A 16,689-nucleotide genomic window follows, 5' to 3' on the forward strand; every position below is an offset into this window, starting at 1 on the left:
TTTCTAGACACAGAGTGAAATGATGATCCCAGTGAAGTCAGTGGGAGTTTTGATTAACTGAAGACAATAGCAGTATCTTGCCTGCCACTCAGACCCATAACCCATGTGTTGTATTTGATCTAGGTCCTCAAAACAAGGCTATGTCTAAAACTTGCAGATTCTTTCTGCCTAACATTTCTAAGAGCTAGTCTACACTGGCAACACTAAACTGCTGCCGCGGCAGCACTTTAACGTGGCTTGTATGGTCGCAGCGCAGCACTGGGAGAGAGCTCTCCCAGCGCTCTAAAAAAAAAAACATCTCAACGAGACCTGAACGAGAAAGTTGCAGCGCTGTAAATTGCCCATGTAGAGAAGCCCTAAGACACAGTCTTTCCTACTCACCTTCACAGCTAAAACTCGTCTCGGCTCTCATCATCTTAAATCACAATTACTGCAAGAGCCTTCTCTCTGGCCCTGCCCTGCTCACATGCATTCAGAATGCTTCTACAAAGATCATTTTCCTAGCCCTTCACTTTCACTATGTCAACTCTCTCTTTGCATGCCTCCATTGGCTCCTCCTCTAAAGCATCAAAGAAAGGCTACTTGTCTACACTTCATAGCCTATCACCACCCTACAAGGGAGGTGGCAAAGTTTGCAGATGATACAAAATTACTCTAGATAGTGAAGTTCAAAGCTGACTGCAAAGAATTAAAAAGGGATCTCATAAACCTGGGTGCCTAGGCAACAAAATGGCAGATGAAATTCAGTGTTGATAAATGCAAAGAAATGCACACTGGAAAATATAATCCCAACTATACATACAAAAATGATGGGTTCTAAACTAGCTGTTACCACTCAAGAAAGACATCTTGGAGTCATTGTTCAGATAGTTTTCTGAAGCCATTTGCTTGATGTGCAGCAGCAGCAGTCAAAAAAGCTAACAATGTTAGGAATCATTAGGAAAGGGATAGATAGTAAGACAGAAAATATCATAATGCCACTTTATCAATTCATGGTACACCAATACCTTAAATACTGCATGCAATTCTGGTCATCCCATCACAAAGAAGATATATTAGAATTGGGAAAAATACAAAGAAGGACAACAAAAATGATTAGGGGTATGGAACAGCTTCCATCTGAGAAGAAATTCAAAAGACTGGGACTGTTCAGCTTGTAAAAGAGATGACTAAGGGCGGATATGATAGAAGTCTATAAAATCAGGAATGGTGTGCAGAAAGTGAATAAGGAAGTGTTATTTACCTCTTCGCATAACACAAGACTCAAGGGTCAACACAAGAACCAGGCCACAGATTTAAAAAAAAAACATAAGGAAGTACTTCTTCATACATGCACAGTTAATCTGTGGAACTTATTACCAAGGAATTCTGTGAAGGCCAAAAGTATAGCTGGGTTCAAAAAAGAATTAGATAAATTCATGGGGGATAGGTCCATCAATGGTTATTAACCAAGATGTTCAGGAACTCAGCCCCATGCTCTAGGTGTCCCTAAACCTTTAGTTGCTAGAAGCTAGGACTGGACAACAGGGGATGGATCACTCAATAAACTGCTCTGCCTTGTTCACTATGTCTGAAACATCTGGCACTAGGCACTGTCAGAAGACAGAGCTAAAATGGACCATTGGTGTAACCCAGTATAGCGATTCTTATGTACTTATCTCTCATCCACTACTGATATGTTGGTTCCCGCCTCTGATCAACCTATGATACCAGCCTCCATAACCCACTTGTTAAATTTTCAAACAAGCACCTCTATGCTTTCTCCCATTCTGCTCCTCAGTTGGGGAGTGGGGAGCTCCCCATAAACATCCACAAACTATTGAATTATCTTTTCAAGCCTTCCTTAGACTCCTTTTTTAGGCAATACAAAAAAAACCAAAAATCGCAAACAAGCAATACAAAAAACTGACAACAATTAGGTTGCTGATGTGCTGAGACCACCATCTATCATGCTGACCATGTACTACTCCTCTGTTTGTTTGCTTTTCTCCATCTATTTCTTGTCTTATACTTAGATTATAAACTATTTGGAGCAGGGACCATCTTTTTGTTCCGTGATTGCACACTGCCTGGCACAATGGAGTCCCAGTTCATGACTAATGATCATAAGTGCTATGCTAATACAAACAAACAAAAACTAATAATAATAATTTCTAGACATGAGTGAAATTCTGGTGCCAGTGAAATCAATGGGATTTTTGCAATTAACTTCTATGGGGCCAAGGTTTCATCCAAAGATTTTTATTTTGCTTGATATTTGTGGATCTATTTACATTCAGAGATCAAATTAGGATAATTCTCTGCTACCTGAATATGAACAACATTTTTGCTTTAAGACTTGTTTAGTGCTAACTTGACTACTGATGAGCTCATCATTTTATAGTAAGCATTTAGCCAGAAGGTGCCTCTCCTGGAACTGGCACCTCCTCATCTATTATTGGGAGTGGACTACATCCACCCTGATTGAATTGGCCCTGTCAGCACTGGTTCTCCACTTGTGAGGTAACTCCCTTCTCTTCATGTGTCATTATACAATGCCTACATCTGTAATTTTCACTCCATGCATCTGAAGAAGTGAGGTTTTTTACCCACAAAAGCTTATGCCCAAATAAATCTGTTAGTCTTTAAGGTGCCACTGGACTCCTTGTTATTTAGCCTAACACTTTCTCAAACTATTTTTAGATTAACTGTTTAATGACATTTGGAAAGTGTGTTTTCAGTAATCTGAAAGAACAAGTTTACATATGGCATTTATTATAAAACTAGATTCCTAAAAAGCAAAAGAAATAAGATTTGAATCAATATTGTTAGAAGTTCAACACTGTTTCAATGTTTCAATACTGTTACAAACTGAAAACCAGGCTAATGCCTCAACCAACTACTTTAAAAGAATATTTGTAAAGAATACATCAAAAGAACAAAAAAGAAGAAGTGAATTCAAATATAAGTATTCACTTAAATGAATGTAGTTCAACAATCTCAATAAAAATAAAACAATACTCTTATGGATAAAATACTGCAAAAGTGACAGTAAACTTTAAAAGAACAAAAACTGATTTTAAATGACTAAACAATTTTGCAACATATTTTTCCATTTTAACACACTATACATTATTTTTCCTATCAATTTTCAAAACATAAATGGGCCAAATTTATTCCCAGGTTTATGTTGTTTTATGATGGTGTAAACCCAATGTGAAGAGTCCTCCAGAGGACGAGGTTGTGTTGGAACAAAGTAACCACAATGAAATCAACAGGAGTTCCACAAATATAGCACTTCCAGGATCTAGCCCTAAACCAGTAATATGCTGCAAGTGCTAACTGTGTAGGATTAATAAATTCTACTGGAAAAGATTTTATATTAATAGAAAATTCCTAACTGATTGCTCAGTTTTAATTTTAGGCAAAGAGTTTTTCAGCTTCTTTTATTTTTTTTTTCCTGTCCATTTTAGAAACTGCAGTCCATCCAGTCTCTCGCATCTTTCTCATAGCTGTAAGTTTCAGTGCAGCACCAGTAGATTTTATGGTTGACGGAGTTGATATCTAAGAACAAAAATAAAACTATCAATTTATTTTTGTAACCAAATCTTTCAAGTATGTAGTTTGATCTGAAGTAAAGTTAAGAAGATACCTTTTTTGGTGTCATGACACATAAGCGAGAAGCTTGAGGACAATTTTTGTACAGCTTTTTAAACATTTCTTCCTCTGAGACTATGCTCTTAAATTAAAAAGAAAGTTGCATAATCAAAGACATAATAAACTATATATGTTTTCTATGTTACTATATTTATTAACATTCAACCATGAAAAAAGAATGTTCAAAAACTACTATACATCTTGATGAATTCAACAACATTCAGTCAAATGCCAGAGATATTAGAATTTAGTGCAATTGCAATGATTAACTGAATATATAATGTTTCTGTAGACATGCCCTGATCACGTTCTAGAGTTATTATGTACACATAAACTAACAATCTGAGTTACTTCTTAAATATACATACGCATACATATTTTTATTTTGTACAGTATATGATATCCTGAATGGCAGGCACACATTCTGAGATACAGCAAAGAGTGTACACAGAATAAACAGTGATAGACGCTATTCATTCTGAAATTTTTACCAGGAGGTCATTGTGTTCTGAGCTATCTGAGTGAGTATCCAGCTCTAAAAGCACTTTTCTTTTTTTCTTCATGTCTTCTTCTGAAAGTGGATTCATGCTTTCTCTTTGCAATTTATATTTTGGAGGAGTCTTCACAGTATATGTCTGGGGGAGAAAAAAACCCAAAATATTTAAGATTATGTTGTTACACTAATTTCATAAATGGAGAACCAAATCCAGAGCAGAGTACAGAGTCTGAGTTGTAACATGATTTGTGGAACTGGAGTCAGAGGGCCCATGTTTTCCTGGTCTCTCCTCCATAACAGGTACTCCTGTAAGGACACAGACATTAGCGAGACAGAGTGGACTAAAGGAGTTGTCAGGGTGTCACAGAGTCCCCGGGCGATGCTCTGGAACTGCTCCCCACCAAGCCAGGCAGGACTTTGGGGAGCCTCCTCTCTCTTGGAGCAGACTGTCTCCAGGGCAAGAAGCTCACATGGCTTCACCTCCTGGGTCTCTCCTTGGAGCATTCAGCATATGTCCTTCCGTGCGCTTCCCACAGCGAGTCCGTCCAGGCGGGGTCCTGGGGAAGCCACAGGGTCCTGCACACCCACTTCGCGGTCAGACATGACTCTCAGCCAGCCAGTAAAACAGAGGTTTATTTGATGACAGGAAGACAGTCTAAAACAGAGCTTGTAGGTACAGAGAACCGGACCCCTCAGCCGGGTCCATTTTGGGGGGCAGTGAGCCAGACACCCATGTCTGCACTTCACTCCTCGTCTCCAGCCAGCTCCAGACTGAAAACCCCCTCCAACCCCTCCTTTCTGGCCTTTGTCTCTTTCCGAGCCAGCAGGCCATCTGATTTCTTTGTCTCCAACACCTTAAGTTGGCACCTTTGCAGGGGAGGGGCTGGGGTGAAAGTAATTTACGGGACTTACCGGTACTCCTGGAGTCCTGAGGGAAGCGTGGCCTCAACCGGAAGAGGCGGTGCCTCTCAAGATTTAAAGGCCCCGGGCCTTTAAATCAATCAGGGGCTCCCAGCTGAAAAGGTGTCTGGGAGCCCCCGGGGCTCAGGGGCAAATTAAAGGGCCTGGGGCTCCGGACACCGCGGAGAACCCCGAGCTTTGCCGGGCTGAGGCCGGGATTTAAAGGGCCCAGAGCTCCTGCCGCTGTGGGGAGCCCTGAGCCCTTTAAATCCCGGCCCCAGCCTGTCCGCCAGAGCCGCAGGCAGGATTTAAAGGGCTCTGGGCTGCCCGCAGCAGCAGGGAGCTCTGAGCCCTTTAAATCCAGACCCCAACCCACCCGCCAGAGCTGCGGCTGGAATTCAAAGGGCTCTGGGCTGCCCGCAGCTGCAGGGAGCTCTGAGCCCTTTAAATCCGGGCCCCAACTCCAGCCAACGGAGCCGCGTGCGGCATTCAAAGGGCTCTGGGCTGCTCGCAGCAGCGGGGAGCTCTGAGCCCTTTCAATCCCCACCGTGGAAGCTGGTGCGGTCTGGCACGGTGTATTGGCTCTTGCCGGTATGCCATACCGGACCGTACTGGCTTACTTTCACCTCTGGGAGTGGCCCAGGCCATCAGTTGCTAGGAGACAGAGTGTCAGGCATTTATGCACACTGGCCCTTTGCTCTGCAGCAGGCATACACCCTTATTCCACCACCCAGATACTTAAGAACTGCATAGGGGACACTGAGGCACCAACACAGTATTCAGAGAAAACATTAAGAACATTCTCAGTTCATCACAGAGGGGCACAGTGGCACAAAGGTCATATGAGGTGACTATACCAAAGGGACAAGTGATCTGAAGAACAAGAGCCATCTGTGAACCAGGAGACACAATACCCAGAGCGAACCTACAGTAATACATAAATTATCACATAATGCAATGACAGAGAACCATCTAGAGGCCACACCAAGAGGGCAGAGACTCAAAAGAGAGCGAGTTTGCTAGACTTGTTAACAGGAAGACAGATATAGGTCACTTCTGGTGTGGCTGCCTCTTGAGGAGACCAAACTATCTCAAAGACTATGCAACCAGCAGATTCTGTGGTAAAGACAAGACTCCAGCTTAACTATGTGCTAGCAACTTCTGGTTCAGGGGATACAGAGTAGGGGTCTTGGTATCAATTATTTGTTTTTTAATTATTATATTAAAATGTTGTGCAAAATAGGAACGATTAATCATAATAAGTGGAACTGGAATCAGAGGGCCCATGTTCCCTGCAGGATTGTTATGGAGAGGTGTAACAGGGTCCATGACCTGCCCCTCTTCCTGGGGCCCACTTGGGGCCCCCTATAAGGCTCAGAGAAGTTTCAGGGTTGTGCAACACCCGTGTCTTTATTTACTTAAGGTTATCCCACCACCAATGTCTGTCTATATACAAGCTTTACAGGATTAGTCACCTCCTTTACAGTCAGTCAGCCTTCAGCTAGGAGGCCTCCAGTTCCCTTCCTGATTGACTTCTCCCTAGCTGCCCACTGCCTTCTGGCTCCCTCCCAGCCTTTATAGCCCTAAGCTTGTCAGGCCAGCAGGTGTTGCCAATCCTCAGGCCAGCATCAGGCTTTTCCCATTAGCTCCAATCTGCTTCCCTTGATTGGAGCTGACTGGGCAGGGGCTAATTAGGTGCTTTTGCACCGGCATCCTGCTACAAGGGGATACCAGGAAAACAAGGCTGGAAGCAATGAGGTCATGTGGACAGATCAGTGCTTAGGGTTTAATAGACAAGTAGAGAGCTCTCCAGAAAGATCTGAGCCTAGCGAAGGCTGCCAAAGACCAGGTGTCTGGCTGGCTGGATAGAGTAGCAGCAGGACCATGAAAAGGTCAGTGTGGGCAGGCTGAGCCCGGGGTACTGAGCTCAGGACCTGGCCAGATCAGGAGAGAGTACCAAGATGGGCCGTACTGGTCTGCTTTCAGACTAGGAGGGCTGCTGAAAAGGACACCAGCTGAGGTTACCAAGATGGGCCCTAGCTGGGTGGTTGAAAAAGGCAGTGCCTCAAGGAAGAAGCCTTAGAGCTATAGCCCCATACCAGGGGTGAGAAACTTGGACTGTGTACCCCGGAAGGGGGGACAGCGTGTGTGACTTGAGCTGCCAAAGACCAGCCAAGAGAATTGGCAGCCAGGGAGGTGCTTGTGAGGGCAGGCACCAGCCTGATGTAAGACCAAAATAGAAAAGCAGGCTTACACCTAACCAAGAGAAAGGAGGCCATCCATGAGAGATGGGTGCCCCTCCATGAAAAGAACGGTGTTTGCAGGCATTATTGGCCAAAGAAAAGGGGGTGCCCATGAAAGATGGGTGCTGACCCTGTTACAGCTCCATAGAGAGTCTCTTGGTTTGTTAAGTGATCATTAGAACTGAAATCACTGATAATCAGGTTTAAGTGCTTAAACCTGCAGTTGAGTATGTGGGGCTCTCGTGTCCTCGATCAACACTTCAAAATGTTTGTCTGGAAGTGGATGGTTGAGACGTCGATGATTGCTCTGGGGCTTGTTGGCATCTCATTGGACATTGCTTTGCAGCGCTGGTCATAATCTCTTTGAGGTTGTGCATACGGAGAAGCACTGGGTATAAAATCTGCCATGTTTCTTTTTGTTCTCAGGGGCATATATTCCTAGGGTTTTTTATGTGGCATGGGAATCCTTGAGTGCATGTAAAGTTGCATCTGTGCCTTCCGCAAACAGTTTTTGACCTTTGAAAGGTAAGTCTTCTACTGTTGCCTGAACTTCCTTGGGGAAGCCTAAAAGATGGAGCCAGGACATCCTCCACATGACTATGGATGTGGCGATGGAGCGGGGGCTGCCATGTCAGCAGAGTCCAAGGAAGCCTGTAAGGTTGTTCTGGCAATGAAGGAGCCCTCTGTCATGTTAGCTTTATATTGTTATTTTTTATCTGTTGGAAGATGGTCAATAAAAGTTGTAATTTGTGCAAAAATGTTGTGTGTGTACTTGGCCAGTAACACAGAATAGTCTGCTATGTGAAACTGAAAGGTCGCTGAGGAACAAGACCTGCCAAAGAGGTCTAGGAGATTCCAATCTTTATCATAAGGGGTGGTCCTAGCCAGATGTTGCTTTCCCCTTTGAATAACCGCCTCCCCCACCAATGAATTAGGGGTAGGGTGAGTGAACAAAAACTTGGCTCCCTTAGCTAGGACATAGTACTTCCTGTCTGATCTTTTTCAAGAAGGTGGAGCTGTAGCTGGTGTCTGCCAGACAGTTTTTGCTGGGTCCATAATGGCAGCATTGATGGGTAGTGCAATCTTGGCAATAGGAAATGTACGGAGAACATCTGTCAGTTTATGCTGTGTCTGCTGCAGCTCTGCCAAGGGAATGTCGAGGGAGTCAGCCACTTATTTAAATAATTCCTGGAAGGATTTAAAGTCATTGCCTGATGTGGGTGGAGGAGGCATTATTGTTTCATCAGGAGACAAAGAGGAGATGTGGGTGGGTGGGATGGTGTCGCCGTCTGGTGACTCTTCAATTGCTTCTGCTTCCTCCTCGAGAGGTTCTGGGGAGGCTGGGGAAGAAGGTGAAGGTGATCTCTGTGATCTTGGTGTTCTGGACCTGGAAGGGTTGGAGGGCTGCATGTTCTGGGTTCTGTATAACACCCATGGGTCCCAATATGGCCAGTTCAGTAGGAGGACTGTGGGGGATGCACCCATTGCGGAGGTTGCCACGCTCTGTCCTGCTGTTGTGAGGGTCCAGGTTTGGGAGAGGAATGGTGAGAGGTAGACATTCCTGCCCCAACTTCCTCCTCCTTCTCACTGGAGAGAGGAGGGGCTGAGTGAGCAGGTGTATTAGTAAGGCTTGGCTCTGGTCTGGCTGGGGTACCGTCAGTACCAAAGAGAGGTGTTCCAGGAGTAGACGTGATGAAGAGGTCTGCCTGGCTAACAAACTGCTCCAGCACGGGTATGCTCGGTGCCAACAGAAGAGGAAAGCTTTGGTTAGAAATCACTGTGATTGCTGCCGGTTATGTAGACTTGCTGCAATGTATTGGTGCAGCAGGTGGCACCATTGCACTGCTCAGTGCCAAGGTAGCAGGCTTAACTTTGTTAAGTGTGCCTGTCTTAAAGCTAGTCTGCTCCTTGGGCCATCCCAGTGCCTCTCGGTCCAGAGCTCTCTGTGCCGACAGTACTGGAGCAGATTTGGTGGTCACAGATCACCTTTACTGAGGTGATTCTCACTGAGGCGAGGATTGAGACCGCTTTTTTGTGGCTTTCTGCGGGACTGGGCCCTTTACAGCTGTTTTTGAAGAGGATCCCATGTCCAATGCTGCTGTGGGTGAGTGATAGCGGGAAGGGGTCCTGTGCTCAGGATCAGAAGCAGGTTAAAGGGATTTCTCCATCATCATAAGTTTTAACTGGAGATCCCTAGCTTTCCTAGTCCTTGCTGTCAGCTTTTTAAAGTGGTGGCACTTCTGTGCGATGTCTCGCTTTACCAGACAATGGACACACTGTGAGTGACCATTTGAGACTGGTATTGACAGTCTACAGGTCAGACAGAGTTTAAAACTTGGAGAACCAGGCATGTCAAAGAGGCTGTTCACAAATAAGGAATAGGAATAGTCCCTTCCAAGTGCCTCTGGGCTGTGAGGCAGATTTCCGCCGAAGGAGGGGAAAAAAAGAGGGAGATTTTTTTTTTCCAATAGTGAAAACATGAAGGAAGCAGTAAATAAAGAAAGGATAAAACTACAAGGGTTGAACTAAAGGAATAGCAAGGTTTTTGAGGGCACTGTTGTTGTTCTGACCAAAGCCAATGGCAGTAGAGAAAGAACAGGAGGTGGTTGTCTAAACACGCTGGGTAGCTGCGCGGAGTGGTGAGAGACGGCTGCTGCACGTGCACAGCCAATCGGGGCACTGCTACTGCAAATCTCCTACTAGAAGTGCAGGGGCGCACAAACACCTAAAAGGGAGCACCATAGAGACAGTCCTTGACGAAGAACCTGTCTTCCGACAGTGGCCAATGGCAGGTGCTTCAGCAGGAATGAATAGAACAGGGAATCATTGAGTGATCCATCCCCTGTCATCCACTCCCAGCTTCTGGCAAACAGAGGCTAGGGACACAGAGCACGGTGTTACTTACCTGCCCACCCCGGCTAATAGTTATTAATGGACCTAACCTCTATGAATTTATCTAGATCTTTTTTTAATCCTGTTATAATTTTGGCCTTCACAACATCCCTGGCAAAAGGTTCCACAGGTGACTGTGCATTGTGTGAAGAAGTACTTCCTTATGTTTATTTTAAACTTGCTGCCTATTGATTTCATTGGTTGACCTCTGATTTTTGTGTTAAGTGAAAGGGTAAATAATACTTCCTTATTCATTTTCTCCACACCTGTCAAGATTTTATAGGCCTCTATCATATCCCCTCTTAATCATCCCTTTTCCAAGCTGAAAATCCCTTTTCCAAGTCTTTTTAATCTCTCCTCATATGGAATCTGTTCCATACTCCCTAATCATTTTTGTTGCCCTTCTCTGTGCCTTTTCCAATTCCAATATATCTTTTTTGAAATGGGGTGATCAGAACTGCACACAGTATTCAAGATGTGGGCATATCATGGATTTATATAGTAAAAGTGGAGGAGCTTGGTTTGCCAGACTGATCAGCAGAGCCAATACTGACAACCTACATGAAAAGGCTGCAAAACAGCATGCCTTTGGACTGCATCAACATGCAGAAAGCCTTATAAGCCAGTCACTGTCAAACCCAGTTTTAGAAGTACTTAATACGGCTGTTAAGAATTTTGGAGACACAACTCAGTTTATGTGAACCAACGTGGCTGTTGCATCATACTTTCTACTTAAGCAAGAGATATCAAACACTACAAACTGGAGGCCAATGTTAAGCGCATTGTTACTTATTAATCCTGAAGCTGGACACTGGTTCCGAATAAGACTGGCAAATGCTTGCTATCTTTCTGCAAAAAACTCAGCTGACTGTCTAGAAACATGGGCTGCAACATTGAAAGACTCAGCAGTTGAAAAAGTGAAGAACTCTCTCACTATATTCAATAAATATGCATACGTAGCTGATGAATGCACCAGTGCAAATAAGCATCAAGTATTAAGTCACTGCATATGTTATCTTGATGTCTGTGGTAGGCCAGTAGATGCATCCTAGATGTTCAGGTTATAGCAGACACATCAGGTGCATCTGTGACATCTTAGAAGAGTTAAATGCTTGTAAATTGGACCCCAAACAGATGGATGCTTGTGCATTTGATGGAAATACAAACTTCTTTGGAAGACACAGTGGAATACAAGCTTTACTCAGAGAAAAGTGTAACCCTAATCTCTCCTATACACACTGAAGAGGCCATCTAGTCCAGCTAGTGCTAATAGAAGCTGCAGAATCTTCAAAAGACATTAAAAAGCCATAAATTGAATGGCTCTGTTATACTCTTTTTTTCAGCAAGAGTCCAAAAGGACTGAACATCTTGGAAACAAATAGAAGATACACTGGGACTGAAGTTCAGATTAGTCCAACCTGGAAAAACCTGCTGGCTTTCTCATGAGCGATCCTTGGCTGTTGTCTTAAAATGACTGAAATCATTATTACTGGCTTTAGAAAGTATCTACCAAGATAGGACAGATCTAAGTAGTGAGGCTGGTGGACTACTTTTGTTACTAAGTTTAGAGAAGTCTATTGTTAAAACCACTTGGGGCATTAAACAATGCTACAAAAGTAGTAGATCTTTGTTGAGCAATAGAAGCTACCTTTCTGGATCAATCAGAGAGATATCCATTGAAAACGTACTGGAAGAAGCAAAGACTTCAGTCCAGAAGTTGACTAATGAAGGCACTTATATTGACTCCTTAAATCAAGAGGACAAGAAGTGTTTATTAAGCCAGCTGAAAAAGTACACAGACTTGATTCTTACAAATCTACAATAGTGATTTCTGGGTTCTACTAACCTCGACGTAGCTATTACAGATACCTGTCTTATAAAACACCTACAGTTGTGTAAGTGAGGTGCTACCAGCAATCGGGCTGCTGTATGATCAGGACAGACTAGAGAATTTTGAACACAGAATGGAATATCATACGACGAACGAATGAAGATTTAACTTCAACTTCTTCTTCTTTATCATCACTACTGGTTTGACCCAATCTCTGTGCTATGTTTCCTGGGATGAAAGTAGTAGGAATTCACCTCTTGCTACTCCCAGTCACAATAGCTACAACTGAGCATTGTTTTTCCTCATTGAATAGAATTTTGCATTTTGAATGAAGTCACCTTCTGCCTGGTCACGAGCATATAATGAAGGACTGGAAGTAACAGACACACAAGACGACACCAAAGAGTTGTGCAAAATTACAACAAGAAACGAAGAAGGATGTAGATGTAGTGCTTCATAGTAGGCTTGAGTAGCCAACTTTAATTTCTGGGTGATTTTAAAACATCAGTTAAATCTAATAAAATGGTCATGAAACATTTTTCAGTTTTTACTATGGTGCCATCCAGTCCATCTTTGCCCTCACAGTCCTACTCTTGTCAGCCCTCACCCCCCTGTATATTCTGGGGCTGGTGGCTGCACCACTGGCAGCCCGACACTCTGGGGCTGGCAGCCACACTGCCTGCCCGCTCGACTGGTGCTCTGGGGCTGGGGGGCTGTGCTGCCCGCTTGCCCCAGCGTTCTGGGGTTGGGAGAGCTGGGAGCCATGCTGCCTGTCCGGTGCTCCAGGTCGTGCCACCAGCCACCCAGCACTGGGGATGCTGGAGGCCACAGTTTCCACCTGCCCAATGCTCTGGAGCTGGAAGCTCTCAGGCAACCTGAGGCTGGGGTGGGGAGGCTGGGGGTGGACAGCAGAGGGGCTCTGGGCCTCTCTCTTTGTACTGCAGAACTACGCCATGACCATAGAAGAAGGGTCTGGATTTACCTCATAATGTATACAATATGAATACATAGTTAACACATTTAACAAAGAATTATACAGAAGACAGTACACTAACACTTACCATCTTAGCCACTTTGTTCTCCTTCATGTTTATTATTCATTAGTTATTATTATGGTAAAATTCAATTTATTATAAATTTGTCAGAAGAGAAGAATAGAGTTTTAGATTTCTTTTCTAAATAATACACTTTATTGCCAATTTTAAATTCTTATAGATTTATTCAGCATAAAGTTGACCATAATTATTTACATATTTGAATTGTATTAATTCAAATGCTGTAAAAACTGTATGTGGGTTTCTCACATTTTAAGAAGAGCCTATTTTATGGATTTTATATAAAAACCATGAACACTGTAATGCTATTATAGCCATGCAAATTTTTTAATTAATAATTTCTTTATTTTTGCTATTTACTAGAAACATTTCTGCAGTGCAGGACACACAGCGCTTTTCCACACTGTGGAAAATGGGTTCCACAGCCCTGTAAAATGGGTTTTGCTAGCCCCATTTTACTGATGGGCAGAGAGAGGCAGAGATGAGTGAACTGACCTGTCCATGATCACACAACTAGCAGGAGTCAGGAATAGAATCTTGGAGCCCTGTTCCACTTTTCAAACACGTATTTTTCCCTAAATATCCCCCAATATAGGCACATGAAAAATACTCTAATTTTTTTTAACCTATGCTTTCCTTAATCAAGAGTATATCCGGAGACAATTAGATCAGCATGGGCCCTTAAAATAAAATGAAAGGTACATTTTAAAAAATAAATAAAACAAAAACATGGAAATAATATACTATCCAATAAGCAACAGACCTTTAATGATGGAGTGACCAAGACACTTTTAGTAGGTGTCCAAGAAGACATTTCTTTGTTTTCCATCTTGTTCTCTCGAAAAGATGTGAAATTCTGGGATAATTTTTTTTCTGAATTAACTGATGCAGAGGCAAGCTTTAAACTGGTTTTAGGAGTCTCCATGAAGGATGTTTGTATTTTCTAAAAATAATAAATGAAAATATATTAAAAACCAGTAACATATTAATAAATGCCAACTTGCAAATGTTTTCAGTTAGTATGAAACCTTAATTTAAGTATACATGCCTGCTAACACAAATTATAACTTTTTTAAAAATCAAAGTAAAAAGCCACCTTATGCTTTTTTTCTTTTTCAGAAACCGCATTTTCTTTTGCTTCTCTTGCAAGGTTTTCCTGTTTAAAAAACAGAGTAGTGTAAGATGTAGTAAATGCTCTATTTGCAAATATTTTAGCTGACGATTATATCTTCTGTACAATAATGGACTAGTACACATGTTCAGCATTCATTTATAAACACAACAATATACAAGCAGCATTTAATTAAATTTCAGACTTCAGTAGATATTAAAAAAGTGGAAGCAAAAATTAACAAACTTATCTTAATTATATATGGGAAAGGATACATCTCTTACTGTCCCAGTTTTCATTGGTGTTTGTTTTTGAATTATGCAATAAGATTTTTTTTTTCAGACTGTTTCTCATTCATTTACTTTTATGGAGTTCTGCCACATAGGGAGTTTTGTCCTCTTCGGAGTCGGGTAAATACAGCAAAAATGTATTCATGAATATTCTGTCAAACATTTGTGATCCCTTTTATTCACTAAGGGCTTGAATCTTCAAACACTTAGGTACATGAACAGACCCGTTAAACAGTCCATTGACAATTACACAACATGAATAGAGAATTTATTTGCACAAGTAATCTACTGAACAACTGCGAATAATGAGCAAATAAATAAAAATTACCAATCTGTTTTGTAGATAATTCATGAACTAAAAAAGAAGCTAAATTCATGAGATTATTTGTTGCATATTGTTTGGCCAGTTCTGGTCTTGTGCTAGAATGAGTCATTTAGCAACAAATTCCATGAGAGTGCTTGAGGTTGTAATAAAAGGTAGTGTACAAGCTCAGCAATCCATATGCTAAGATTCAGACCATCAAACATTCCTCCAACAGTTTGTATCTGGATAAGGAAAGGCTAAAATGTCTGGGTCCAAAACATAATTTCATTTTTCATATGCCTGTACTCTTGTATAGAAAACATCTGTAGAGTTGCAACTGTATTACTTCAGAGGCCACAGGTGAAATCCTAGACTCATGCAGGTCAATTGGAATTTGACTTAAATTCAGCTAAGCATACTGACTTCAGAGCACATCAAGCTCTTGAGAGCAGAGTGAGGCTTAGTCTATACTACAAAGTTTTACCAGCATTGCTATGTGGGCTAGGAGTGTAAAAAAGTGAACCCCTCTACCTGACATAGCTATGCTGGCAAAACCCTCAGTGTAGACACAACTATACTGACAGAAGAGTGCTTTGTCAACATAGTATCAGAGGGGTAGCCATGTTGGTTTGTATCCACAAAACTAATGAGGAGTCTGGTGGCACCTTAAAGACTAACATATTTATTTGGGCCTAAGCTTTTGTGGGTAAAAGAAGAACCACCATCTGAAGAAGTGGTTTTTTACCCACAAAAGCATAGGCCCAAATAAATCTGTTAGTCTTTAAGGTGCCATGGACTCCTGGTTGGTTTTGTCAGCATAGTTAATACTATTTGAGGGAGAGCTATGCCAGCAGGACTCCTTTTGCCAGCATATCCTGTTTCCAACAGGGAGCTTTTCTGGCATAGCTCTGCCAGAATATCTATACTAGCAAAGGCTCTTTAGTGTACACAAGTCCTGAGAGAGAGGAATCAACCCAAATTTCCTGCATAGCACTAAATGATATAGCCATAGGGCTAAGCCAAAAATTTTTAAATTTAATGCCACAAGACATACCTTCTCTTCAATCTCTATTTTAAGCTGCTCCTTAAGGGATAATAGTTCACTTTTCACATGAGATAGCTCAATTTCCTAAAAATTACAAACAGATAAGAGTTAATAATTTTCTGTTAAATTGAAAAAGAAAATGGCTTTGAAAAACTCACATAAATGTATCCGTTATATACTATTATACTGTTCAAGTTAAAATTAATTTAACGACAGAATTAATTCTAAAAATTAACTGTGGGTACCTTCAAACACAGCCATTTACAGGCCTATGGTTAAATTGCATGTTTTGAACTAATGGAGTTTCCTATCTAAGGAACAGGTATATTCAGCATGAATGAGTTAAACTGTAGACTTAGACCAACCCCTTCCCATGGAAATACGTATGAAAAAGTAGTCCTGTAAGAAGGAAATCTCCATAAGAATCCCCTCACTGGGTTTGAGGGAGTTGAGGAGCTGAGGCTACACTGTCAGAGACTCCTCAATGACTTGGTGACTGCTCTCAGAATATTCCCCAAAGTGGCGTTTTGCCAGGTAAAGGAGGGGCACAGAAAAGTTAATACAGTGATAGGCTAGGAGGTTGTTTTTATTTTTTTTAACAGATCAAGTACTATTGAGAAATGTATCTATTAATATTTGAACAGGACTGTTCAAGTCAAGCAGTTTATCTCATGTTATTTCTGGCATATTATTACCAGGAAAAAAATGGCATACTGTTTGATACAAAAGTTCCTTAATCAGATAGAGTGGTGAAAACATTCAGAGGCCATCAGGAGAAAAGTAGACAGGAAAGTACACTTGCTTACATTTCATTTAAAACACTTTATACTGTAACACATATAAAAACAATAATAAGCAAGTATGGCACACAGACATCGGGGGGCTA

The 16,689-nt window shown here is 42.0% G+C and overlaps 1 protein-coding gene across 1 annotated transcript in view; it reads right to left on the minus strand.

Moving 5' to 3' along the window:
* Positions 1 to 2,737: 2,737 nt before the first annotated feature.
* SYCP1 (synaptonemal complex protein 1) overlaps positions 2,738 to 16,689 on the minus strand; it is a 65,716-nt gene continuing 51,764 nt past the window's right edge. The window contains exons 27-32 of the mRNA XM_050954274.1: positions 15,813 to 15,887; positions 14,150 to 14,209; positions 13,817 to 13,996; positions 4,128 to 4,271; positions 3,632 to 3,718; positions 2,738 to 3,543 (exon numbers count right to left, since the gene is read on the minus strand). Of these exons, the coding sequence (XP_050810231.1) occupies positions 3,400 to 3,543; positions 3,632 to 3,718; positions 4,128 to 4,271; positions 13,817 to 13,996; positions 14,150 to 14,209; positions 15,813 to 15,887 (690 nt within the window). The 3' untranslated portion in view covers positions 2,738 to 3,399. The remainder of the gene's footprint in view (positions 3,544 to 3,631; positions 3,719 to 4,127; positions 4,272 to 13,816; positions 13,997 to 14,149; positions 14,210 to 15,812; positions 15,888 to 16,689) is intronic.

This window comes from Gopherus flavomarginatus, chromosome 5, assembly GCF_025201925.1.
Source record: "Gopherus flavomarginatus isolate rGopFla2 chromosome 5, rGopFla2.mat.asm, whole genome shotgun sequence".
NCBI classification, from domain to species: Eukaryota; Metazoa; Chordata; order Testudines; family Testudinidae; genus Gopherus; species Gopherus flavomarginatus.